At 45.5% G+C, this 27500-nt stretch overlaps 1 protein-coding gene across 6 annotated transcripts; it reads right to left on the bottom strand.

The window, feature by feature from the left end:
• Positions 1-1175: 1175 nt before the first annotated feature.
• GOLGA2 (golgin A2) lies at positions 1176-26459 on the bottom strand. Of its 6 annotated transcripts, none has more exons than XM_067542096.1 (28): positions 26266-26459; positions 23215-23337; positions 22742-22822; positions 18794-18928; positions 18093-18136; positions 17872-17935; positions 17298-17357; positions 16788-16868; positions 14785-14823; positions 13655-13717; positions 13309-13402; positions 12548-12654; positions 11848-11906; positions 11498-11639; positions 10718-10807; positions 10451-10558; positions 10249-10336; positions 9348-9694; positions 8288-8401; positions 7614-7838; positions 7273-7372; positions 7095-7183; positions 6063-6216; positions 5637-5704; positions 4919-5021; positions 4473-4579; positions 3714-3885; positions 1176-3599 (listed from the first exon to the last, which is right to left on the bottom strand). In XM_067542096.1, the coding sequence occupies exons 1-28, from the start codon at positions 26311-26313 to the stop codon at positions 3355-3357; spliced, it is 3150 nt and encodes a 1049-aa protein (XP_067398197.1). In that variant the 5' UTR covers positions 26314-26459; the 3' UTR covers positions 1176-3354. The 6 variants fall into 6 exon arrangements, with proteins under 6 accessions (XP_067398197.1, XP_067398191.1, XP_067398192.1 ...); XM_067542090.1 differs by having other exon boundaries at positions 9348-9691; positions 26266-26406; XM_067542091.1 differs by lacking the exon at positions 22742-22822 and having other exon boundaries at positions 26266-26406.
• Between the last annotated feature and the right edge of the window lie 1041 nt (positions 26460-27500).

Consider the following 27500-nt stretch of genomic DNA (forward strand, 5'->3'; position numbering starts at 1 on the left):
CAGTCTCAAATCATCCGTTTACATCACAAACAGGACTTTAACCTGCCTGTATTTCCTCAGATCTCTTTTACACCCTTATTGAGGCTTGCCAAAAGTTCACTAGCTCAGCTTGCTGAACTATAGTAATAGGAATGTAAGAAATTACTATAACCCCCCCTCTTCCCAAATCCTTTTACAACTTATAGCATAAATGGTCTGGAGCTCAGCTTTGTGACTGATTCAAACAATGACACCTCCAGGAGCATAGGGCCTCAGAAGGCCATGGTTAATAGGTTGGTTCAATAGTTATTCAGCAAGGAGTGCCACCATTGTAATAATATGCTAATACACCTCCCCCCCCATGGAGTTTGGAGAAGGTATCCCAGTTTAGAACCAGACCTGACCTTGTGAGATCAGCTCAGTTTGCAGGCTGAGCTGCAACTAAAATGTATAAAACGTGTAAAGTAAGACTGTGAAATACAGCCAAGGACAAACCAGGGAGTTAGGTCAGACATCACACAGCAATAAATGTTGCTTCTGAGTTTGAATGCAGCAATTACAACCCTACATACATATTAACAGTGGACTCACCAGTTCCAAATAGGAGGCACTTTAAAATGCTAAGTTCTTTTAATTCTTTGCCCCATACAGATGAGTATTGACTGCTGAGAGTCAAAGGGCTCAATCTTGCAAGGTTACCTTTCCCAAGAAGTGTGGCATATCCACAATCCCCACTGAAATCAGCTGAAGCTCAGAGTACCACATACTTCTCAGGAGATTCTTAACACTTTGCAGGATAGATCCCACAATGGATTCCAGTATCTAGATTAGTTCCTTGAGTCCAGAAATCAGGATATGCCGGATTCCATTGGCAACCATGGAATTTCTCTATGTGAACTGCAATTCGGTCTTTAGAAAGCTGTAAGTGGCACAAGCTACTGCAGTAGTAACAGGAAGCACAACAAAAATATAATGCATTCTAAAACATTAATTAACCCAGTGTGATGGAGAGATGTATTTTCATCATTTTTCTATAGCGGAAGGGATGGAGTACAGAGGTTAAATAAGAAGGGAGTCAGTGTCAGAGCAGGGGCTTCCTTTGATCAGACCAGTTCTCTCTCTGAAAGGAAGAATCCACTGTCAGGTTTCATTGCTAAATTTCAAGGTAATCTGAACAGAAACCATGCACACAGTCAGTGCTTGCCTGAATAAGTTTATTCAGAAAGAAAGAATTTATAACAGGATTAAATCACCTCTGCAGCAGAATGCAAAAATTTCTCCAACAGTGTTTTCCTTCACATTCCTGGAATAAAACACTCAATAAATATTTACCCCCTTTATAATAATAATGCTCTGTATTAAATCACAACCCTGTCCCACTGCAGTTAGATCATTTTTTATAATACAGATTAGGAGCAACCCCAGCAGTCAAAAATGCTGCAACAGGCTGTCTTCTTTCTTCAAGGAATATACAAAATGTTACACAGATACACTATGTACACAAACTCATGCAAACAGGAGCTTGGAGGCCCACTTTGCTAGTGCCCTGCATGATGCCTTCAGCAGTGCACTATGCCCATAACACTAACAGTCAACACCAGGGCTGTTCAGATGGAAGGACTTAAACGTTTACATCCTCCCCTGATAGGCTAACATTCAGCTCTTCACATTTCAGAGGAGTGCATTGATTTTATTCCACAGAATCTCTTTCCTCACTAAAATAAAAAAAGTTTAAATTCATTTAAAAAAAATCCCAAACATAATGTGCTTTTCACTGGAACCGTTCCCTGTATCAGGTTTTTAAAAAGGCTTGATTAAAATAAGATGATGATAGAAAGGACCTGCAGAATTTTAACTCAGCATCATAAACCACCACAGCTTGTTTGCCAGTGCCTTTCTCTTCTAGACAGAATGGTACTAATGGGAGTCAAAGTGTATGCACGTGCTTCTAAGTCACCAACCTGGAATTTATCCTGCATTGCACAACCTTATGTAAGTTAGGTCTCTTTAAAACAGACAGTCACCCCAGAGAGTTCTCCTTAGAGACCTGATTGCTAAGCCCGTAGACAGCATGCAGCAAATTCTAGATTTAAACCCATCTGTACTTATCACTTTGGTATTATTCCTCTCTGACAGCAGATGGAGATGGTAACCCATGGCGGCTGAGCCTCGTACACACCACCATTAGAGTGTCTTTCAATGAGTTGCTCCATTCATCGCAATCTATTTTCTTTGCTGCTAGATCAGGGAACTGTCTCACAGCACAAACATTCAACTCAAATGTTTGTCACCTTGTTCTCTCTTCAGTCAGTTCTGCAACTTCAGAGTGTTTCCTGGGGACAGCTCCATTTCTTGCATGTGTGTCTGGAATTACTGGGGACATGGTAGGGGGAGACGGACAGACTAAGGTCAGCCCAAGAGGTCCCTAATGCACCCAGCTAGCGGAAGCCTTGCCACTGTGGGGATGTAGGGAGAAAAAGAAATCCAAGAGATGGGGGAAACTAGAATCCCAGAGTCCAGAAATTCAAAACAAAGCACGTTTATTAAGTGATTTGCTTTTACTTATTTCTCCCTTTTTTAAATAAATAAAACCTTCAGACAAACAAGGTGAAACATCATCTTTCAAAGTGCAGTTACATTTCCACCCCACCCTCAACCAACCACATAAAGCTTATGCCAAGTAACCGAGCATCTGTCCCAAGAGGACCTCAGAAGGCAACCCCTGGCCACTTCCCCCTTATCTAATATGAATAAAAGTTTCTGTAGTGCTGCCCTAGGGAGGCAGGAAGTCTATGTCTTTTGGCTGTTTGGGACTAACAAGGCTGGTTTCACATATAGTGCAGGAGACAGGCTGTAGAGAAAAATGGGAGATTTAAGATACATACAAATAATCATTCAAAATCCAAACTTTGTTGCCAGAATAAGTTACTTTAGGAGCCTTTTGGAAGGAGATGGGCAGATAGCAACCATGGCTGGTGGAACAAAGTCACAAGCCAATCACTGCTGAGAAGCTGGCTGCCAGCAGCAGAGTCCTGTCAGAGAGCTAGGACGTAAGTGTTCAAGTTACTCTGTCAGATGTCATGAAGAAGTCCCACCACTTTCATGTGGTCCAACTGGAACAGTGCTACCGACTGCCTCACATGATTACTTCAAGTCAGAGTCTGTACTCAGAATGCACCAAGTAACAGGAGAGAGAAAAGGATGAGATGATGAGCTCTGGTGCTCAAGTTCTGTCTGATGCAGTATCTCTTTCCCCATGAAGAGGAAATCTGTCCAGACTGAGGGCTCTGGACAGAGATACAGGGTGAGTTTAAGCAGTTTTGGGTACTTAACAGGCTCACAGAAAATTGCTGCAAGTCAGGTTTCTGATGCTATTTAAACCACCATGATCTTGACTTCATCGTTCTCGTCGGCACGATAGAAGAAAGGAATGCAGGGGTTTTCCAGCAGGGACCCCAGCCTCTCCTGAGGGTTCTGGATTTCTCTCAGAAGCTGCATAATTTGCTTAGCAGTGGGGTCCTCTAGACTGGACTGGGGGCCTTTGCTATCACTAGATACATGGGATTGAAGTACAGCAGCCTCCTGTTCTGGCTCATCTGCTAAACTCACCTCTCGCAGTCCTGTGAAGAACAAAGACAAGGCAGGTTACTACTCCCATCCCAACACCGAGCAGTCTGGTTCCGTTAGCAAGCAGGAGTTGCTGCTACCCCTTTGCCGCACAGGCTATTGCTCACCTTCTCCATCGGTAGCATTCAGTTCAATGCGCCTCTCAGCTACAATGGCACTTTCACTTTCTTGACTTACTAGCAGGTCTGGGTTCTGAACAGCTGCCAAATACTTGCTGTACCATTCATTCCTCTCCCCAACCAGACGCATCACCAACTCCTGGAGCTCTAATAACTTCATCTGTAGCAAGTTAGCAAATAAAGCAGAACCCATGAAACATACACGTCCTCCCTATGGCCACAGACAATACATACGCCCTGCCCTATTGTACTGCCCCCACCTCTCCCAGAGCGTCAGCCAGTATTTCCAGGTCAACTGCACTCAGTTGCACGCATACTAGACCACACTCTGCATGGCAGGTGCCAAGTCTCCAGAAGTCAGTTTTCCTGTCAGAATTCCAAGTTGCTTCTTACAATAGGCAGGTTTGCGCCTCACTGGGCAGGTCAGTCATCTTGACAGACACACCGAGTGCTGGTTTCAGGCATTTTGGAAATCAGTTTGCTGTACCGTACATCACAAAGCCAGTAATGAACCTAGCTCAATCAGACAATCGTCTCAGGAGAGGCCAACAGCTGAACAGCAGCTGGTGCTGCAGGTCAGAATTCAGAAGACTGGCAGAGTTTGGTGGGAAAGTTTGTATTGTGTGTCCCCTCTGGATGCATGCCACTCATCTGCTGCAATCAGTCTGTGCGCACACACATTCCACTTGTGTTTCCTGGCCTCTGATTCATGGTGCGAGTATTATTTTGATGGGATGGATCCCTTACCTTCATCTCTTCCTTATCCTGGGCCAGTCGGCTGATGTACTCCTCTTTCTCTCGGTGCCGCTGTTTTAGGATAGCCCTCTGACTCTGGTACAGCGCAATATATTCCCCTGGGACACAGGAGACAAGCATAAGGAAGAGACAATTCAGCAGGAATTACAATATTATAAAGCTCCCTCTCTCTGCTTGAACTTTCGGTGGGTGAATGAACTATGGGGCTTTAAAATCCAGTTGACAGCAAATCTGGACACTGGACTGGAAGTCTCTTTCCCAGAAGGGTAATGTTAGGGCACCTGGAGGCCTGGCAGAAGAAATCCTGGTTGGTGGCTGAATGGTCAGGCTCCACTAGCAGTGAGAGAGGCACCTGGAGTTTCAGGTAACTGAGAAATAACACCCCAGGCACTTTGTGGAGCGATCACCGAGCTTGCTCTCACGCTGGCTAATCTTACCAATGGTGTCTGTTTCCCCAGACAGCTGGATGCAGCGATGCTCCAACTCCTCCACTCGGTCCTTCAGGTCAGCCTTCTCATGCATCAGGTCTGTGAAGCGGAACTGAACACATAACCATCATCAGCCTTCTGAACAACTACACGTGTACAGGGAACATATAAGGGAGTCAACAGTCTCCTGACTGAGCACCTCCAAGGTCAATCTGAGCTTAGGAAACAATTCTGTTCTTTCTTTCACACTTGTCTCCTGTGGGAGAGCCTGGCTGATTTGGTGGATAAAGGAGGAGAAGGAAACACAGCTAGAGAAAGTGACACCACAGGGATAAGGAATCCTTTAAACTTCTCCCCAACATAATAGCACAGCTTCCCAGCCACTGAAGGCTCCAAAATTGCTGAGCCTCTAACAGCAATTTTTCACTCATCTGCATTGGGGAGATTCAGTATTGAGTCTGCCCCTCAATTATGGCTTCAGAAGAAGATCAAGGACCACTGCTAGGCCCCTATACTCACCCCCTTTGGGGTTAAACTATTACAAGCAGTGCTTAGCCTCCAAAGGCTAGATACAGAAGTGATAAGCTGGTCACAGGAAACCTGGGAAAGGAGGCAGCTCATAGAAACCAGACTCGCTATTTATTCTCTTGCAACCTAGTTTTGGGTCTGCTATACAGCGGGGCCTGATGCTGGGCTCCAGAGCCCAGCTGGGAGCTCAGTTGCTCACCTGTAGTTTCTCCATGGCAGTTTTTAAAGCCTCATGAACCTCCACTGGGATAGTGTCTGTAGTGTAACCTGGAAAGGACACATGTAGTTTCAGTGTGTAAGGCAGGGGTTCTCAAACAGGTGGTCACGAGGTTGTTATGGGCTGTCAGCCCCCCGGGCATGCCAGTAAGGGTGACACGGCATCAGGGGGTCATCACTTTTGAGAGGGGGAGGTCATCATAGCCTGAAATATTTTCAAAGGGGGTCCCAGCAAAAAAAGTTTGAGAACCCCTCATGTAAAACCTGTGGAAGAGCAAAACTGCAAGTCTGATTCACACTGAGAGAGGCAAATGCGTGCACGCATGCGTGCGCACAACCCCCTCCCCCCGACTGTGTGTGGCTCTTTCTGGTGCATTCCCCCTTCCACACAAACAGTGCTGAGCTTTACCTCCACCCGATGTGACATTATGTTGCTGCTCCTGCCTCAGAGCTGCTATTTGCTGCAGGAGACCTCTACATTGTCGTTTCTGCTCTGCCAGCTGCTGTCTCATCTCCTCTCGCTCCTTCTCCACTTGGGACATGGCAGATGTCAAGAAAGTGACCTAAGAGACAATTTCAGATGCTGCACTTCAGTGCTTTTCACCGATGAAGTTCTACTACCCAATAAACCCCCAGTACCCTGTGAGATAGGCAAGGATTATCCCTTTTTTACAGATGGGGAAAACTGCCTATAGTGAGTCAGCATTCTAGCTGGCATCAGAATTCGAGAGGATTTATTCCTAGTCCTCTGCATTAGACCTTGCCCAGGACTCTACATATCCCACAATTCTGCAGCTGCAGAGCTTACTGTGGAATCCATTCCTTACTGCAGAATTGGGCTCCAAAACCTCAGCTTTCATTTTAAAGAGATCCTGACCCTCCCTCACTGTGAAGGTAAAATTTGAAAAATGTGTCGAGAGTAAATTGAAGCAGCATATAGCCCAAGAGGTATGAATTGTCCAATTCTCCCCACTGGGTTAAATCTGAACCCCAAGATGACATGTATACACTTGTTTATAAATAAGTACCTATTTTCACTGATGATCATTCTAGCAAAAATAGCCACAGATGCGCAATCCCAATCCCAACCTGCCTCCCAAAATAAGCAATATAGGATCAAACTAAATAAGACAGAAGCTGCTACGCTGATTGGGTTATTTTCATATTTAATTTTTTTACCCTCCATTTTTCATTTAATGGAAACTGCCATGAGATCGCAGTCTGCCACACCACAGTGCTGGAGAATCCTGGGTGCTTGCTGCAGTGCGAATGGGGATTTGACTATGTCTCTTACCGCGTGTGTGCACGTGCATACTCATTGCACTGGCAGATGACAATTGTATGCACGCAGTCTCCCCACTAGAGGAGTATGACCTGCCCACTTTACAGGCACTTATGTGTAATTGGAAAAAGAATGTTTTGCTGCCTACTGTGGACTCACCATTTCTTCATGGCTTTCAAAATCTTCTGGGATCGTGAGTGAAGGTTTCGGAGTTTCTTCTACCATCTTTTCACTTTCCACTCCATCTCCTGTAAGAGGAGGGAAACGTACAATGGAGCTGTAACACCCGACAGTCTACCCTAACCCAAGCTTCCACCTAAAGATGGACTGCCGTTACCTTCCACTCGGTGCAACACTCTGTCGTCCAACTCTGCCGCTAACTGATTGATCTGGGCCTGCAGCTCTCTGTTTTCTTGGGCTACAGCTGCCAGGCTTTCCTATAAGAGAAGCAGGAAATCACTGGAGAGGCAGGATGGCCTCTGCACACCTGAGATCTGCACCAGCTAAACTAGATTCCCTAGGTTTTCACCAGCAACAGGAAAGTGGTATGTTTTGGCCACAAGCAATTATCTTGTCTAATGCAAGAAAGCCCCTGCACCCACTCAAGGTAATGCAGAAAGTACAACGTACAGACAAAGTCCTGCCTACCATCCTTCAAGATCCACCTACCCCTATTACCTTGGTCTGCTGTAGCTCCTTCAGGTGCATCTCTACTGTCACTTTGCCTTGCACTTCTTCATGCTGCAGCCGGTCCATGAGCTGTGTCTGAAGCAAGTACTGTTTATGCAGCTCCTCCTTCTCGGTAGCCAGATGCTGGTATGCCACGGTGTACTGCTGCAAGTGGCCATAGTACTGATCTCGCTGCTCCTGCAGGCCCTGAGCCTCCTGCGTTTTCATTTCCACCTGACAAACAGAGTAAGATCAATCCATCACCCAAAGCTCCATCTCTACACACACAGCTGAAGACTGGCCCTAAGGTGGCATGTTCCCTTGCAAATCCTCATCCTCACAGGGCACAAATCACACAGCACTACCCTCTTTTTTCAGTACAGGAAACAAGGCAGCTTCGGATTCTCCTGTAGACTATGGCTGCTGGCACCAGATCTTTTTACTCCAGTCAGGAGACAATTGTCAGTATCACCCTTGAATGAGTCAGAAGGGGGCACTTCATCCTGCTAAACTCCAACTGGCCCAAACTGACGGACATCCACAGCAGGGTGCAGCCAAGGTACGTAGTGAAGAGTGGCCCCCAGACTGGGGTGAAAATGAACAATTTCCATCTTTACATCAAAGCTGGTCCTACTTCAGAACCTGGTATGTTCTCACCCTACTGCAACACTGCAGTGCATTACCGTCTCTTTGAGCTCAGAGAGCTTCTCCTGTAGCTGCCCAAGTTTCTTGGCCAATTCCTTCTTCACATGCTGCTCTGACTGCAGGGCGCTTGTCACCTCCATGTTCTCATTTGTCTGAAATGACACAGAGCCACTGTATAAGGAAAGTGCCCCAAATCATCAAGTACCATAAATGTACATTGCACTTTACGACTAGGTCAATGGGCCGTACAGTGCTAGCATACCATGGTGCAATTCCCCTTGAAATGGATGGGGATTCAGTTCTGGGGTGTAAGTAGCTGTATTTGGCACAAGGTCCCTGCCCTGAACAGTCAATCCAATTCAGACAGAAGAACACAAAACAGAGATAAGAGTTTGAACAAGCCAGTGAGGGGACAATAGCATGGGGATCAAAACAGGGAAGGTGCCAGAAGGTTTTGGCAGGAGACAGGCTCTCACTCCCCAAGCAGCAAAGCAGCAGAGTGAAGAGGTGAGGCAACAAAAGGAGCTGAAAGAGAACTAGAGAGAGCAGGTAGCTAAAGGGTGAACACAAGGAAAGGAGGGCAAAGACATAGGTGGGACAAGACTGCACAGAGCCCTGAAGAGGACACTGGGAAGCTACATGCTGCTGCAGTGAAAGGCAAAAAGCCAGCAACAGGATTCAGGGGCAGGAGGAGTAATACTGACAGCAGTGGAAGAGGTGAAAGAAGGTGGGAGAACTTCCTCATGGGTGACAGGTATGGAAATATGGGGACAAACAACAGGCCCATCAAGGACAAAGAGCCAGGAGAAATAACCAAGGTAGAGAGAAACAGCAGAGTTGTGGTGGGGGAGCAGCACCAGGGAAGGAAAGAAGAAAACCCCCTTGGGACAAGCAGAGATATTGGGTGATTCCCTAGTGAGCTTCCAGGGTGTTGGAGAGACAGCAGGGGATCTGCCATCACACTCAGATCTAACGCTAGAGCTGCAACAACCAAAGTACCAGAGGGCAAGATGGGGACAATGTTTCTGCCAGGTGATTAGCGTCATTGGTCATGCTGCATTGATTGTATCCTGCAGTTCAAAAGACTGCATCTCGTACCAGTTTGACAAACCCATTCTGCAGCTCGGCCAGCTGCTCCTTCAGCTCCCGGTTTTGGCTGAGAGCTCGGCTGATGGTGGCCTTGTCACTCTGCATGTTCTCCAGGATCTGCTGTCTGTCTACAGACTCCTCGCTATACCGCTGCACAGTCTTCTCGAGCTCCAGTAGCCGCTCCTCCTGCTCCTGGTTGAGGTGGCTCAGTTGCTCGTTATCCCGCACCTGGGCCTGGTACTGCCCATGAAGCTCCTCCTTCTCGTGCTGCAGCTGCTGGACCTCTTCCTGCAGGCTCAGCTCAGCTTCTGTGGGCCCTTCCAGCAGAGCAGGCTCATTGTCATTGGGCTTAGCTGCTGAGGAAATGGAGTCACAATCAGCTGGGTCGGAGGGCTGCACCACTCACAACAGGTTAGAGGTTTAATGTGAATAGGCCTTTCCTCAGTGAACACAACATTCATGCCTTCCGTCTAAAGGTGTGTCACTGACAACACTATCCAACCCTCCCCCTGGGAGTGCACAGTTTCTAGGAAGAGAAGAACAAGAGGAGAAAGGCCACAGGTTGCTGTTGTGTGCTGTTAGCTCCCTCAGTGCCCCACTCAAGAGGCTTTTCTCCACCCAGCTGGGTGTTAAGGACAACACAGATGAACTAGAGTCCTCTTTGCTTTTCACTGGGCCACAGGTGCTGGAGGCAGAGAAGAACAGGCAGACATGGCTGGGTGATGGTTTGAAAGGTCTTGTTTGACAGACACTAAGCAGTAAATTTCTCACTAGTCCTTCCTAGCTGTCCTTCTGGTTTGGGGATATCGAACCTACCGCCCCTGCTGTGCAAAAGTTCTACATTATGGGGATGAGAAGCCTTGCTTTAGCCTGCTAACACCCCATAATGCTAAGGTCTGATTGTGCCTACCTGATTTGCTTAGCAGCTCAGCAACACTGGCTTCCAGCTCCTGAATCTGGGTCAGGTTCTTGTCCTTTTCCTCCATCAGCGTATGGACCTGCAAGGTTCCAGAAAGGGAGGAGTCAAACCAGTGGAGTCAGCCTCCCCAGCTCCTTGGTGTCATTAACAATAATGCCTCCACGTACACCAGAGAAGATGCTGCTGCTTTTACCTGCTCAGACAGCTGCTGTACCCGCTGCTGCCAGATACTGCCTTCCTCCTTCAGCTTCTCCACATACTGATCCCTTTCAACCCGGAGCTGGCGAAGCGACTCTGACAGCTGCTCAGGACAACAGAGGAAATTGGAGTGTTACTGCTCAGAGTACAGCTGGAGGAGACCAGTATTAATGCAGAGTCTCACACTGTTTTGTGCTGCCAGACAAGTTTCCCTACAAAGATTGCAATGTGGATCCTCAACATATTCCATATGCTCTCTTACCCGAGTAATCTCTGTTTCCAGGTTTGCTCGTTCTTCCAGTGCCATCTGCAACTGCTGGTTTGCATCCAGAATCCCAGACTGACTTGAAAACTGCCAGGAAAATCAAAGAAGTTATAGCAAATGCCTGCATTCCACATTTTCTTTTACACCTCTTCCCTTTGATTGCAACCTGTGACATGATCCATGTGGTAATTCTATGGTTCTGTAAATTCCTTTTTGTTCTAGTTCAACACAAGTTTATATTAAAGAAGCATGGGCTGATGTGCGTGGCTATTTAGAAACAGGACAACACTGGGATTCTGCCCTGTGCAATAGATCTATCTACTGTATGAAGGAGATAGCAGCAGCTAGCATCTTACTGGGGCAGCTCCTCTTTCCCATCTTTCTGAAAGATATACTTCAGTCAAACAATACAGTCCAATACAATAGTAACTGGATGATGTTCTCTGGCCTATGTTATACTGGATGTCAGGCTAGAGGATTGAATGGCCCCTTCTGGCCTTAAAAAAAAAAAAAAATCTATGAAACAGAGACACTAGTCCAATCCATGGGGTGTCATGGTGTCTACGGAACCACCACTCCAAACTCCTCAAAGATAGGCTCCATTTCTCTCCATTAACCTTAATGAAGATCTCTTCACTCAGAAGCTGTTCCTGTGAAGCACTGTATACTTAAATGGTAAATGGTACTGGGTAAAAGCTGCCCAGCGGTCAATCCCCTTTCCCGCATTCAGAGCAAGGCCATACCCTTATATCCACCTCCAAATAACATTGCAATCACCTGTTGAATCATCAGCTCAGCCATTTCCAGTTTCTTATGCAAATCCTCCACATCCAGTTTCATGGCTGAGTTCTCAGAGACCAGCGAGTGCAGCTTTTCCGACAGTTCCGAGTTCTGCTGCTTGAGTTCCTCACTGCCTTTGCTGAAAGAGACAGAAGAAACCTAGCAATAATCCTTATTTTTGCCACCTTGTTACTCATGTAGTAAATTTACAAACTGGTCCTTTCTGATGACTTGAAGGAGGATAGGCCATGCACTGGAAGAGGCACCTTGCATTCTAGGCAAGAGAGGGCAGCTCTCACAAAATTAGACATAACTGAGTCTGCAGTAACATACAGAGTAGAACTCACCTTTGTTTGTACAGATCTAGTTTCAGGCTGTCTCGCTCCTTCACTGTCTCTCTATTATGCTAGAGAAAGAGGAAAACATACATGAATCAACCCCAGACTCTGAGCAACAAGGAAAGCAGCTTAAAACCAACTATTCTCAGCCTTCTGGAGATCAGCTAATGTGGAACTAAGAAAGCCAAGGCCTCATATTCACAGCACTGCTACGGCTGGTACCTCCGAATGGATTTGCTTGGCAACTTGTTTCAGGCTGTAGCCTGCCAGCATTGGAGCTAAGCCTGTCACCACATCAAACTTCTCACAAATGTGCCAGAAATTCATCTGCTCAAGGAGTCTTTTCAAAACTGACACCATTGACTAGCCATGAGGTTGTGTTGCAAAATTCTGGATTATCATCAATATTAAAGTGTCTTTTTGATAGAGAAGCTCCTGGGCAGAGGCCATGGCTGGGCTTTCTTTGTTTGGATTTGGCAAGACAGATGAAGCGAGGTGCCAGATCTAAAGACAGAAGCTGTGACCAAAGATTAATGGTTTCAAAAACTGAAAAAAGTCTGCTTTGATCATGAAAGGTACAGAACTTTGGTTATAGGAAGTGTGCCTCCCTCTTCTCAAAGATGGGACCACTAAGCATGCTGCAGTTTAGTGAAAGATGGACAGGAAAGAGCACAACTGCTCTTAAAGTGTAAATGGAGGTAACTCTTACTTTCTCCAACTGTTTCTGCTGTGTAGAGATGGAGGACAGAGTGCGTTCCAGCTCAGATACCCTCTGGCGAGATGACTGCAACCGTGTAGCAAGGTCTTCAGCTTCTCCTGAACAAGTCAAAACAGATTGAAGTGGGGCTAGGCTGCAAACAATTTTACAGAACTGGCTGAACAACACTTTCTACTCAGCCAACAAGTTCTTAAACTCTCCCCCGCTTTAAGGCAGGCAGCATGGCACAGTGGATAGAGGCCTGGAAGTCAACAGAGCTGGGTTCTACTCTGGCTCTGTCACTGACTCGTGTGTGACTTTGGGCAAGTTAACCTCTCTGTGCCTCATCTTACTCATCTTTGAAATGGAGATGATACCCTCCTTTGTCTGCAGATGAAAAAAGCACTTGGTACTTATTACTTTTCTAATACAGAAAATTGCTGGAGTTCAGCTGAGAATGAAACGCCCAGGAAAGTTTACCTTACCTTGACAGCTGCAGTGTTCAACTGAGAAGCAGCCAATAAGATAGTACGAAAAGAACAGCCTGGATACTTATCAGGACCTAACAGTCATAACAGGGCTTCAGCAACATACAAAAGAACCTTGATTTCTCTGGAATCAATGTGCTCTGATTTGGGGGATAGCTTGGACGATAGAAACAATAATTGTGCTAAGTATTTATCATTAAGAAATCAGAGTGTTATGGGCAGCCTGCCAGTGAATACAGAGCCCATGACTCAACAACCTCAGCTGAATGCTCAAAGTTGATCTACCTGCTTTCTGCCGGGCAGCTTGCTGTGTATGTGCGAGTGCTGTCTGCAATTCAGATTTCTCAGAGACTAGGATTCCAATAGTCTGGATATGAACCTTTGAGAATAGAAAAGAACAACTCAGTGTAAGACACGTGCTTGGAACTATATCTCCACAGCAGTCACAAAAAGATCATTCACTAAAGGCAGAAAAATTAACATAAATCTATAGGATGAGTCTACAGTCTGGCTGACTAAATGCCTTTCCTGAATGGCTGGATGAATAGGGATTTCAAAAATAAGAATAAAAATAATAAAAAGCTAAGTGAAGACCAGATGACGTGACTGAAATGGAAAAGTTTTCTCTCACCTGTAGCTGTTCCCTCAATGCTCCTTGCTCCTTGGTAAACTTCTGTTCAAACCCCTTCTTTTCCTGTGTAAAGAAACCATGCACATTAAACACAAACTTTTATTTTTAAGAGGGATAATGTTATCTTCTTTTTAAAAAATACAATTGTAACCTAGGTTTCTTGTGGTAATAATAATATCCAATTGACCAAAAAGAATTTTAAAGACCTAATTTGTAGTTCACCATTTAAATCTTGTAATTAATGTTTTTCACTTTGCTCAGTCTGGGCAATAAAAATAGATGAGGCACTTTTACTTTGAAGTTCTCACACCATAGCACAATGCTGCAATGTTTGGAATGTTTAAATCTAAACATAACCATTTCCACTTAATTGCTTTAAAATTCAATGAAACAATTTATTTTAATATAAGCTATTATTAAAAAAGGTCAAAGTACAAAAATCTCCATTTTGGGCCTAAGTTACCTGACAATATTTCTAAGTAACAAGAACTGTAGTTATGAATGAAACATGATCTTTTGTTAATGTTATCTTGGAAAAAGAAAAATAAGCTGCACGTTATAGACAGAGCATCAGTTACCAGTGGAGACTGGTAACTTTTAATATAAAAAGACACTTATTCAAGGTAAGGGTTGTATCATCTTTAAAATATCTTGGCAAGAAGTTAGACTAGATTATCTTTGTGGTCTCTTCTAACCCTATGATTTTACAATGAATTAATTAATAATGAGAAACTTCACTATATATTAAATGTTTCCATTTCAGGGTTTTTTTAATCACAAACTCACATGCACCCACTCAGCACTTGTGACAGTAGATTGGAATGGATACTTTTCCTTTGTTTTTTGCCAGTATGTCAGCTATGCCAGCTAATTATGTTTGTCTAAGGAAAGCTATTTGTAAGCCTTTTAACTATGCGTTTGGGGTTTTTAAACCAATTTAAGATGGAGTAAAGAAGGATTTCCCAGAGCCCCTTATAAATTACATAATTCTATCTTCACACACTTTACCCAACATAAGGCTGAGTCATGCATGTCTGTGACACAGTACACCATAAATATCTGCTCCTCTTGGGGAGCAGAACATACCACTGCATCTATCCTAAGAGCAGAGCTTATGGGAGGCATTTTACCTTCTCCAGCTGATTCATAGCCTCTTGGTTCTGCTGTTTCTGCAGAAGGAGCAAAATTGATGCATCAGTACTAATAATCACACTCTTACTGATGAGATCAGTAAACTTGTCTTCAAACTTAAACAAAGACATGGGATACATGTGGCTAGCTATCACAAACAGGAGTTCTATTAAATCTTTAAAGGCATTTTCTACAAAGACAGGATGTTTCAACTATTAAAACAATAGATTCTGGGGTCATGGCATGTGAACCTTGAGAAGTGCATTAGCCAGTTCAGGATATGTTCTCAGTCTTCAAGAGAACATCCCTGTTCCACACTAAAACCACTGAGGTAATAAAACCCAAAATGCTTAACATTTGATCTCAACACCAGTGCTGTTAATTTTGCATCCTACATTTTAAGGTGTTTATTATCATAGTACGGGATGCTGTCTCACATTAATGATACATCAGAATCTTATAAAAGGATTTGCTCTTTCCTTCCCTCCGATTTATCTTTAGACACTACACTAATAATATGTTTAAGCCTTGAGCCTGCATAAAGACAAACTTTTATACCATTTGGAGCCCCATTTAAGTCAGTGGGGCTCTGCCAGTGCAAAGGGGTCCCCTGTCCATGTGAATCAGATGAGAGGACTAAGGCTAAAACATGGAGAAAGAGGCAGCATATACACATTACTGTCCCAACCTGTTCTAATCTCACAGAAAAGATGCTTGGAGGTTTAATCAGAAAAACTGTGCTGGGTTCGGCCGGGGGAGGGAGAAGGGAACAGATGGACAGACTCATAGGATGGAGACAAAAGCCATTGGACAGCCATAAATCTGTGATATGGTGAACAATATTCCTATTAGCTATCAGTAGCTAGCTACTGTTTTCTCCACAGAAGTTACTGACATCAACTTTGGCTAAACTACGAGAGTCCTGTGGCACCTTAAAGACTAACAAATTTATCTGGGCGTAAGCTTTCGTGGGCAGAAACCCACTTCGTTGGATGCATGAAGAAGATGCATAAATTTGGCTAAGCTGTTTATGTAAGTCTACTCATGATGCATTTTAGGAAGGTGATTGTATGTAGAAGGATAATAAATCAGAGGCTTTGATCCTAACAGAACCAATGGACAAGTGCAAACCCAGGAGTGCAGCATAGGCCTTGTCTAATTCCAGGCAAGAGACCACTTCATATGCTTGTTTGGAAGCAAGCAAGCAGGGAGAGTTGCTGGTGGGCACTGCTCTGAAACCAGGTTCCTCTGCTGCCCAGCCTCAATACTACTAGAGAAAAAGGGATACAAGGGGAAAACAATGCAGCAAAACAGAAGGGACTGTGGGATGCAATGGGGAGAGTCCTGAACTGCAAGGACTAAAGTGGAAAGAATAAAATAGGAGAAAAGCATTTCAAACCAAGCAAGGCTCTTTTCAGACTGAAACCAATCCTTTGCAATTGCATTTCTTGCTGTGTTAAAGCAACAGGTGGAAAAGCAGCAGCAAAACCCATGCAGGCTACAGGACTAACTGGTTCATTCATAGTGCCATAGATGCAGAGAAGATGATCAGACACCAGTCCTCGGGCTCACTCCCAGCCCCATTACTCCCACTCCGCAGAGAAAGTTGGAACAGCAAGATCAACTGGAGAAAACATAGATTTTAATGTTGCTATCACTGGGCCTCTTCCTGCTCCCAATGAATTCAATTTCTGCAGATCAGACCCAGTATTAGTTGCTTTATCATGATGCTTATCACGCAGGGCAAAGTATGGTTAACTAAAACCCCATGACTTTATTTCATATGCTTCAGACAAGCCAGTAAATTCAGGAATCATTTTTAATTTGACTTTTTACTCTCTGAATGGGTGTTTCCATAAAATCCACTTTATTCTCTGTACAATGCTGAGAGAGCAGCTTCCCTTGAGGCACTGTAAAAGAACCCATAACCTTGCAGACCCCCAGAGAGCATGGAGCAGCAGCAAGGACAAATGTCAAACTGCTTGGTTGGATTGTTTCTTACCAATTCCTCTATCTTTGTACTGAGCTGTTTGTTAGTTAGATTGCTGGAATCTAGGGCTACTGCCAGCTCCTGGTAACGTGTCTGATGGGCGCATGCAGACAGGAGAAGGAAGGGGGCAGAGGAGAAGGGGAAAAAAGGCAATAATTAAAGGACAAAATAAATCAATATCACAGTTGTGCTCTAGTTTGAGTCCCCCCGAAACATTTCACTTGTAACAAATACATGTTGGATGGCAAGATATTCTATCCATTCCACTAAAGGCCTCACTCCCCTTTAAAGAGTAACTGGGAGAAGTGCTGCACTCAGGACAAATCCTTACTAGCTTCAGTATCCAAGGGTGGAGCTGCCACACATGCCTGGCTCCAAATGTTGGGCACAGCTATCCTGTCAGGTTTATAAACCACACTGCTTTACTGAGCAGGTTCAGTACAACAATCACTGACGGTCCCATTGGCTGATCAGCAGTGATATTATCCAAGTGAAAGACAGAATTAGAGACTGAGTTCTTACCTCCATCTCCTTCATATTTGTGGAAGAGATAGCACTTTCTCCATTCACATAGGATGTGGACTACAAAAAAAAAAAAAGTAATTGAATTTTATATGCCAAGGGCACAAGCTCAATATAAAATAGGAAAGGATGTACAAACATACCCTCAACAGCACAATACTTATAGTTTATCAAGGCATCACACAAAGGTAGGGATGTAGTATGACCATACATACTGGTCTGGTTAAAGATACGCTAAATATGTTGACCTCTGCCCACAGCATCTACAAAAATGGTCTTAGGTGAAATATACAGACTATATACCACAGATTACTGCCACTATATTGAGAGGACATGTTTCCATGAATACATGCTGTTCTTCACATCCCACTCTGGTTCTCTTCCCACTGATCGAGTTTCACATTCCTAAAACAATGGTTTCTGCTTTTCAGTGTTCAAATGTTTTATTGTTTAATGGGCTGGCTGCAAAAAACGCTGGGCTTAAAGAGAACATTACTGTACTGGCTACTTAACTCCCCCCTCAAAGCTTTGAGTTTTAAAAAAAGTTAACAGGATAATTGGAATGAAATGGTACCTGAGAGACCAAGCCATTGAGCTGCTCAGACAGCTGACGGAGACTCTCTGTTGATGAGAGGGACCTGAGAATGGAGAAAGACAATGGATTTCCCTTTAGCAAGGGGTCCATTCAGGACCTGCCCAGGCTTGGACAGCACAGAGTAATTTCTGCAAGAAATGTCAACTTATTGGCCCTTTTAGGATCCTGTTACAGGCATTTTTTATTAAACAGAGACTCACCTATTTTCATCCAAGGCATTTTTATGCTCATCGACATCTTGTATCTGTGGGGTAAAACACAAAAATCATGTGACTACACCAGAGAAAGAGAGACACATACACATATTTGACTCAGGCACATTCAAACACACCTCAGGACTTGCAATACATAGCATCTGTCATTACCGCAGTTCATCCAAAGGTGGACTTGACACTGAAAGCACAACCCAAGTCAGGCCTAGACTGTGGATAATTTATACTAATTCTGGGACTCCTCGTGTCACAGATTGAAAGGATTTACGCAGTATTTATCAGATGAACATTACAGTGGGTCAGTCAAAGTCTTGAACAGTTCCTCAATAACACGAACAGTTTGCCTTGCTGGAGAGTTTCACTTTAATGCTTAAACATTTTGTAAAGAAAGGAGGGTTACTCCAGTTGGAGGAGACCCTTCTCTTCCTGAGGATGCTCCCTGCTAACAAAGTGGGGGAGAGGAAGAGAAATGATGAACATAGGATAGATGGGCATGTGCATCCTAAAGCTCTTTATGTGGTGTGAAACTCGTTTTACTCAACTGAACCAAGACTGAGAGGAGAGAATTTTACACTTGTTTGGAAAACCCGTGCTAGTCTTTCCAGATTTATACATCAAATATTTCAGCTCAGCATAAACAGGGCATCATTAGTGCATTGGTGGTATTCAGGATGCAAATGCTCACAAACCTGTGACAGCGGCATGCTACCAGGACCAGCCAAGACAGAGCCACAGCTAGGTAGACTGTTGCGGTTAGATAACACAGGGACATCAGCAGTGAGCTGTTCAGCATTATGAGTGGCAACATCACTGTCAAAGTATGCCTGTCACAAAATATAGCATAGGGATTACAACTTACATGCAGGAGGAAGGGACACAGATAAACAGGTGAATACAACACTCATATGATTTCCATGCACAAAACATGCCAAGTGAACACTGATCAGTTACAAACATGTATATTGGCAAAAATCTGTTATCCCCAGAGCAAACCAGGTCAATCAATCCACCTGTTTTTCTTCATTGAATAACGAACACTGCCGCCTACTGTTCCGGTCTCCAGCCTAGATGTGGAGGGGGGGCTTTATACAGAATTAGTGTCTGGCAATCCAGCTCACTTCTTTAATGAGGGGCAGTAACTTTGCCAGATTGTAAACCTGCATGCAGAAATGTCAGAGCTACTATGTTTACCGTAAGGGAACTAGAGCAGGCTGAGCAAGAGCAATGCCAGATCTATTGCCTCTGCTTTGCAAAGCACCACATTCAGCTGATCTCTGGAGAGAACACTGGTCAAAGAGTACAAATGGAGATGGAACAGAAGCGGTTAGTGACCACTCCAGAACTGGGTTAGCTGGACTGAAGTGCTACTCCCCACACCTTTCCCTGAAATTTGTGGGATGCTATAAACTGAAGAGTTTGACACTAAGGGTATGACTACACTATAAGTAGTACAGTGGCACAGCTGCAGCTATGCTGTCATAGTGTGGTAGTGTAGACACTACAGTGACAGAAAGGTTTTTCTGCTGCTTTCAATCCACCCTTTCAAGAGACGGTACTAGGTCCATGGAAGAATGCTTCCATCGACTTAGCGGTGTTTACACTAGGGCTTAGGTGAGCTTAACTATGTCTCGGGGGACTGAGAATTTTTCGCATCATGCTGTTAGGTCAATCTAAGTTTTAGGTGTACACCAGGCCTAAGAGAGAGGGCATTATAGATCAAAAGACCAAATTAGTCCTAGTGCAAGGAAATGCAACTTCTGTGGGAATCCAGAGGAATGACACCTGCATATGCTAGGGCTGAGTTTGCCTTAAGTGGAGAAGAGGGTCAAGAAATTGATTTCTGTATCCCTGTACACTAACACTAACTACTCCTACCAAACCACAAAGCAATCCCTCATATATTTCTTCAATTTGCAGAGCAAGTAATCCTGGTGAGCCACAAAGCCCCAGTGCAACGTTTTGGCATTCTGTTGCAATTTTTGTCATTACACTGCCAAACTGTAATCAGTCATCATGTGTTGACGCTACAAATCAAATGTCTTGACATTGTGTTGACAAGTCCCACAAGCATTCTGTGGCTCTCTGCAACTCCATTTGATAGTCTCCTCTCTTATTCCAGCCACCCCCTTCCTGGCTGCTCAGACAGAAGGTGGAATGTTTCTTTCCTCTCTTTCCCCCTTCATGACTGCTTGGAGGTGCAGAGAGGGATTTTGCTGCCTCCTGTTTGCTTGATCAGTATTTCTCCCATGTGTCAGGCACCAAGGAGAATACTACAAATGCCAAGGTACAGGACACAGACTTAATGAAACTAACAAGATCACTGAGCTAGATGGACGGGGGAAGCCAATACAAATTTTTAGAAGTTTTCTTAGCAGGATTCATTCATGCTGTCAGAGTACCACATACTAACCTTCCAAACAACACTTAATATATCCCTCCCCTTTCCCAGTGCTTCCAATCTCAGGTTATTTTGCCCTGATATTGGTTCAGAAAATCATCAACATAGACTACAGAATGGACAGAAGGAATCCTCCTCCTCCCCAATGAAGTATTTAATTTTAATTTTATTTGTTAGTTTTTCAGGGTAGGACCTTGTCTTTTTACATATCTAGTGCACCATGCTAAAAGATGTGATCAATATACAGCAACAGTAATAGTGACAAAAACTCATTCCCAGAAAAGAAGGCTTAAGAAAGCAGCATGAAAAGCTAATTTGCTGAGGGACATGCTAGAAATACTCATTCAAAAAATTGAACTGTTGTGAAATTCTAACAACTTTGAATAAAAAGCTAATTACTCCACCCAGCCTCATACACACTAGGATCCATTTGCTTTTTCTCAAGGGTTCCTGTTTTGTCAGGTTCTCTCCCTGCCACACAGCCAGAAAGCTACAATGGGCGAGGAAAGAGGGATTTGCCTTGCTGTGTTAAGACACCAATGACAACATTAGCTGAGCTGCCTGCATTCAGCTTTTCTGCCTATTAGCATCAAATGAGTGTTCAGAGCAGCATTTCCCTGACTCAGGAGTTCTATCAGCAAGACAGCTGGGAACAGAAATTCTCTCTCATTAGAGCCTACAGTTAAAGGTTAATTTTCAAGTTGCTGTTGAAGGCTTTGGGCATAACAATGCACAGCCCCCAAGGTGACAATTCAAAATAGCTACACAGACCAAAACATCTCTCTCAATGCAAAGGACGATAAGAGAAGCACTCAGGACATCAACACAAATGAAAAAGTAACTTTTCTGCTTTCACAACAGCACTAAAAGCCCAATCATAGGTCTGGTCCTTCATTTGAAGACATCTATTAACCTTAATTAAATTATATCCATGTTTAGTATGTGGAAAAATAGACCTCATATAAAAGGAAAACTCCAGCCAAAGGGAGAACAATGTGATGCTAGCAAGACACATCCAATCCCACAGAGAAGGCCCTTGCATAAATCTTCCTGTCATTCTGGAACTTCATAAACATTCAAACAACGTAGATGCAAGAGCCTTCTACGTGCAGTGTATGTCTTTGAGGTCAGTTGCTGCATTATCATGCATAGAAAATTAGTAAAAGACTTATTTCATCTATATCAGCATGCAGGTTTCATTGCACAGAAGCCATTCTAAGTCCCCCAGTAATTAACACTGCTATTTCTATGGCTGGAACAAAAAAAGGATACAAGTAACATAATGGTTAATTTGGTGAGAAACTGAATTCAAAAGTTAAGGTGGGGCCCCCTCTGTAGACACAATGGCACAAGTTAAAGGCAAATGAAGTTTTATGTTAAGTTTTCTGACAAAGTTTTAACACAACTTTAACATAAATTAAATGGAATTTTTTATTACAAAATACACTGAAAATGAAAGGCTGTTATAAGCTTTTTCTTGTATTCTTGTCTCTTATTGCTAGTTGAAATCTTCCTTTTCCCTTCATTCTCAAAAGCAGAGGGAATACAAAGACACTTCAGCGTGTAAACACTTGATATCAAGTATGTCTGACTTCCTTGCCTATATATATTTAAAACCACGTTACTTGCCAGACTGCATCACATGTGCAAGTTTCATCACCTGTCACAAAATGAGTTGGCTGGAATAACTACACAGCTAACTCAGGGCAACTGGTTGATTAAAGATGAGCAAGAACATGCCCTTCAGAGATGTGGTATTTATAAATAAAACAATGACATGCAAACAAGAAGATTATAGGCTAAGAACCTAACAAACCCAGCCTGTATTCCAGTTTGAACAATGCTTTTATGCCCCCATGCTATATCTCCCTGGAAACACACAGAGTGGGAAACGGAGCAGTGGGGTGTCTCTACAGTCGGTCTACTGCACTCAACCTCACCCAAGATTCCTGACATAATCCCAAAGCAACTGATCTCACAGTATTATTATAAGGGAAAGTCCTTGGCACTTCTCATTTCACATTTCAAATATGACACAAATCCAAAGGAAACATAAATAAGAACAAAAAGCATGTTAAAAATAGCTCAAAGTGAATGACAACAGCAACAAAACTCAAGCTACTGACAACAAATATGCCAGAATGAGGTTCCATCCAAAAATCAAAGCCAGTTTAAATAGACTCTGAAGCATGCAGTATGGACAGCAAGCTAATCAGATGGATTCTGAACACTGCCTCACCTTCCTCTTGTCCAATGAGGGTATGGCTACCCCATTGGATCGGTTAAGGTCTGACACCAGCACCTTCAGAATGTTCTGAATCTATAGGAGGTGAAAGAAAAGGGGAAAGAGAAATGGCTCAGAAAAGGACAGAGTGAGAACATTGATCAAAGGGTTGCTGTAGCCAAGGGAATTCATGTTAAGTATCTCTTTACCAAAAGAAGTCTCAAAATATCAACTATGGCCATTTCCAGCATATGCTCATAGGGCCACATATTGCTACACCATATTACCTGACCCCATCATGCAACATTAGGTAATTTTAGCTACTTTCTGTTCTAGACACTGGCATTGTCAGTATAGAAAATGTACTCTCTCCTTCACAGACTACACTATCAAAATTCTCCTTCAGCTGCAGAAACAAACTAGTTGGCAGAACTAGACAGAAAAGAGGTGGCAAATAATTTATAGTAAGAACAGAACAAGTTACTCACATTCTCTGGAGACCGTCTGTCATCATTTGTTGGAGTCTCAGGTCTACTTCCATCTTTACTTTTTCGTTTCTTCTTGGCTCCTGCTGTTGCTCCAGGGCTATTCTTCTGTTGATATTCCTTCAGCTGAGAAAAAGGAGGAAGAATCTGAAGTCTTAACTGATTAAGCCTTCTAGGTCTATGATGTCAAAACACAGGATAAAACGCAGAGCAGGTATGAATACAAGAGAAACTACATATATCAGAGGGAGTTCAGATAAGTGCAGAGTGATCAGAGAGCTAGAAGGACTGATTCATGATGAAAGGCTAAAAGATCTGAATAAATACAGCTTGCCTGCACAACAATTAAAGAGCTTGGGGAGAGAAGAATGTGATCACCTACAAATTCCTAATCGGTATAAACAAGGATGAAGAGGAACAATTTAGAGTGGCATTAGGGATATGACAAATGGTAACGGGGTGAAATTAAGAAAAAGGTAATTTAACTTGACTATCAGGGTGAGGGAGGGGAAATCCTAATAGTGAGATCTAATAGACTGTAGAACAGGCTCCCAAAGAAAGAGATGGAGGCCTTAGAGATAACTCACTTGAACAAGTACTGGAAAGAATAATCTTGTATGGGACAGGAGGATGAACAAAATTATTAACTATGTTGTTTGTATTCATGGTGCTTTCTACAAAGGGCTTACAGTAATGGTTATTAATTGGGCTATGCTTTAAAAGAGCATATTCTAGCTTTGGTCACTACCCACAAAATCCATCTTTAACACTGTTTGACATCACACTTACTGGTTTGGCCATTTGATGTTAAAACCCAGGTCACCACAACTGAACGTCAGCCATGCTTAAGCATCACTGATACATGTGGATGAAAACACTGCACAGATGGGGCCCTATGTCTGATACTTCAACGGAACAAGAGAACAGTACAAGACTTTGAAGACTGCTATCTGAGACCCTGTCTACACTTACCTCCGGGATTCGGCGGCAGTTGACGGGAGTTACGCAAGTTATGCAAAAAACTTGCGTAACTCCCATCGATTTCTCTGCTCCTCTTCTGCGCACCGTCTTCACTGCACTGCGTCAACGCAGCGCTATGCCACTTCTGAAAGTGGTCTTAGTACGTCGATTTCTGGATTGACTGAGCAGGTCTTCACTGACCGCTCAGTCGATCCAGAGAAATCGATCTGACAGCAGTGACTTTGTAGCTGTAGCCTCAAATCGACCAAATAAATCTTGCCTGAATAATAATTGCTCCCACCCATGGAGAACAAGGATAACCAAACAGCATTATGTAGACTACCACTAATCACATCAAGCATCTATAATCTGTATAACGTGATCCTCAGACAAAATATCCCTGTTCATGTTGGCCACACTAGATGCTAGTGTTTGTAGATAGCACCAGATAACTTCCAGTGTGGACAGGGCATTGCAATGGAAGTATCTCAAAGACAAGGTTATAAGCCATCCTCTACAAGGCATATTTTAAAATAGAAGGCAGAGCTGTTCCAGGGCAGTTTTCCATCTGCTTGACTTCAACATACAGAGGCATCTCATTGTGACAGATCAGTGATAAGTTATGTTTGTAATTATTGCATCAATAAGAGAGAACAAACCAACAGTGAACTAGGGCCACATTATATCTTAACAAGCCCTCTTTTGTCTGGGTTTCTGAACATATGCCCTAAAACCAGATTCACACTACAGGGGTTTACAGTGAAAGTGTCACTGCTGTTAGAAGAATACCTCTGAAATGTTATGCACACCTGAGGCTCTTAAACAGGAGGGTCCCAAAGCATCTTATAGCAGGGGTGGCCAAACCGCAGCTCACAAGACACATGCTTTTTTTTTTTACTGTTAAAGTGCAGCTCACAGAGCTCCCTATACCCCCACCCTCATTCTCCACCTACCAAACTGGGGTGGGAAGCCCTGGGTTTTTGCCCTGTAGGGGTGGGGGGGTGTAGAGGCTTCTGTCCAGTGGGGAGGCGGGGTCTCCAGGGCCTCAGGCACATTGGGTACACCTGCTGGGGCTCATCATGGGGCTAGGAGCTTCTGCCCTGTGGGGAGGGGCATCTCAGGGATTCTGCTCCATGGGAGGTGCCTGCCAGGGCTGGGGGCTCAGTCCAGCATGGAGGGGGGGGGGTCTCAGGGCTTCTGCCCTGCAGGAGGCACCTGCCGAGCCTCAGGGTTTCAGCAGGAGTGGGGTTGAAGCCCCAGCAGGCACGCTTCACGGGGCAGAAGCCACAAGCCCCACCACCCTGCTGCAGGGCTGAAGTCCTGAGGCCTGGCAGGCGTGCACTCTCAAACCTCTCAAGATTGTTGTATGCGGCTTGAAGGGTCAGTAAATTTGTCCACCCCTGAATCCAGAGTGGTGTCAGCTCCCCGTTGCTCTGGGGAGTCTGCCAATGAAGGGTCTGGGGGAACAATCCCCAACCAGGGCCAAGATCACACAAGGTCTGACCCTTCTCACAGCATCAGGCAAACCAAATCTCTACAGGCACGTTCGCCTGGACCCTGGCAGCCCGCCCACCCCAGCCCAGGCAGCAGAGCACCTGCAAACTCCCTCCACAGGCCGGCGTGCACAGGGTGACGTGGGTCCGCGCTGGCCCACCTGCACGGGGGGGCAGAGTTCAGGGGGGAGCAGGCCTGGCCCGTCCCTATGGGGCGGGTTGGAGAATGGAGCCTCCTTTACAAAACCACAGCAGAGGGAGCCGTCGCCCCACTCTCCCCTCCCGTACAGGCCTCGGGGGCCCTCCTTTCCCCACGGAACCAGCGGGAGGATCCCCTACGTGGCGGGGGCCTGTTGTGCCTCACAGGCCTCGAAGGGCAGGCGGCAGCTAGGCCGCTGGCCTCCGCCGACCGAGCGGGGGGCGCGGGCTCCAGGCGCAGCTCCAGGCTGGCTGGGGGGGCTGGACCGCCTCCTCCCACCGAGCTGGGCGGGGGAGCCCTGGCCTGTCCCCACAGGCCTGCCGGGGGTAGGGGTCCGGGCCGCCTTCCCCGCTCGGCCCCGGCTTCAGGGAGAACCTAGGCCCGGCCCCGCGGGCTCGTTACCTTCTTCTTGGCCGCGGCCAGTTTGCTCTGCCTGCTGCCGTCCGCCATGTCCGGGCCGGGCCCGAGCCGAGCCACGTCAGCCCGGCCGGCGCGGGGCTGGGGGGAGCCAGAGAGACTCCGCCCCCGGCCCCAGCCCCAGCCCACGCGCTCGCCAGAGGGAGGCTGCGCGTGCCCTGGTGAGGCGGGCGCGTTCCCAGCAGAGCAGAGACCGGCCCACACGGGCGGGCTGGGCCGGGCCGGGCCGGGGTATGTCCGAGGTCTGTGAGGAGAAGCGGGGCGCTCGGGATTCGGCCTTCCGGTCAAGAGCTGCCCTGCCTCGGCATTCCCCCGCTGTGCTTCCCCCTAGACATTCCCTCCCCCGCTGAGCTACCCTACCTCAGCGCCCTCCCCCCCCCCAGCGCCCTTCACCCCTGCCCCTTACACCGCTCCCTTTCCTCCCGCCTGGGTGTTGTCCCCCCAGCACCCGCCCCACCACTATCCCCCCACTGCATTGCTAGACCCCCTTCCCTAGTGCCCCCCCCCCCGGTGCTCTCCCTCCTGGATGCTGCTCCGCACCTCTGCTTCAGTGGGATCCCCTTGGCACCCACACTCACCCCACAGCGCTCACCATCCCCTCCAAAATGGCCTGCGCCAGTGTGGGTGTGACTGGAGCTTGGGGGCCTGTGCGGCCGAAGGGCAGGGGTTTCTTCCCACACGGTACCAGTGTGGTCCCTGAACCTTAACTCCTGCTAAACAGTATTTTCTGGGTTACATGCTGGCAAGAGGATGATGGTCCGTTATCGCCTCCATGCACACACTGCTCTCCTGAGCCCAATGGCCCACTCTTTCCTTGAACCTTTGATTAGCATCCCAGGCTATTTTAGGTGAGTCCCCAAGGGTTCATTTGATATTTCTCTCTAGGACCTTGTTTACCCTAGAGAAGTTTACAATGATTATCACTGTTTGGTCCCCTTGGAACAGACAGTGGTTCTCCACCTTTCTTGACTACTGAACCCCTTTCAGGAGTCTGAGGCCCAGTCCTACTGCCCAGGGCTGAAGAATGTAATTTAGTTTTGTCGGGCCCCCTGTGGCATAGAGCCTCCTGCAGTTGTCTTGCTTGCCACCCCCTAATGCCAGCCCTGCACTTGTGACTCCCCCTAAGCGCATCCTGTGATCCCTCCTGGGGCTCACGACCCCTAGGTTGAAAAACAACTGAGCTAGATGAGTTGACGTACCTCATGGAAGACCTCAGCGTA

The sequence above is a fragment of the Emydura macquarii genome, unplaced genomic scaffold, assembly GCF_026122565.2.
Source record: "Emydura macquarii macquarii isolate MOO-44397 ecotype Brisbane River unplaced genomic scaffold, CSIRO-AGI_Emac_v2 contig_691, whole genome shotgun sequence".
In the NCBI taxonomy this organism is placed as follows: Eukaryota; Metazoa; Chordata; order Testudines; family Chelidae; genus Emydura; species Emydura macquarii.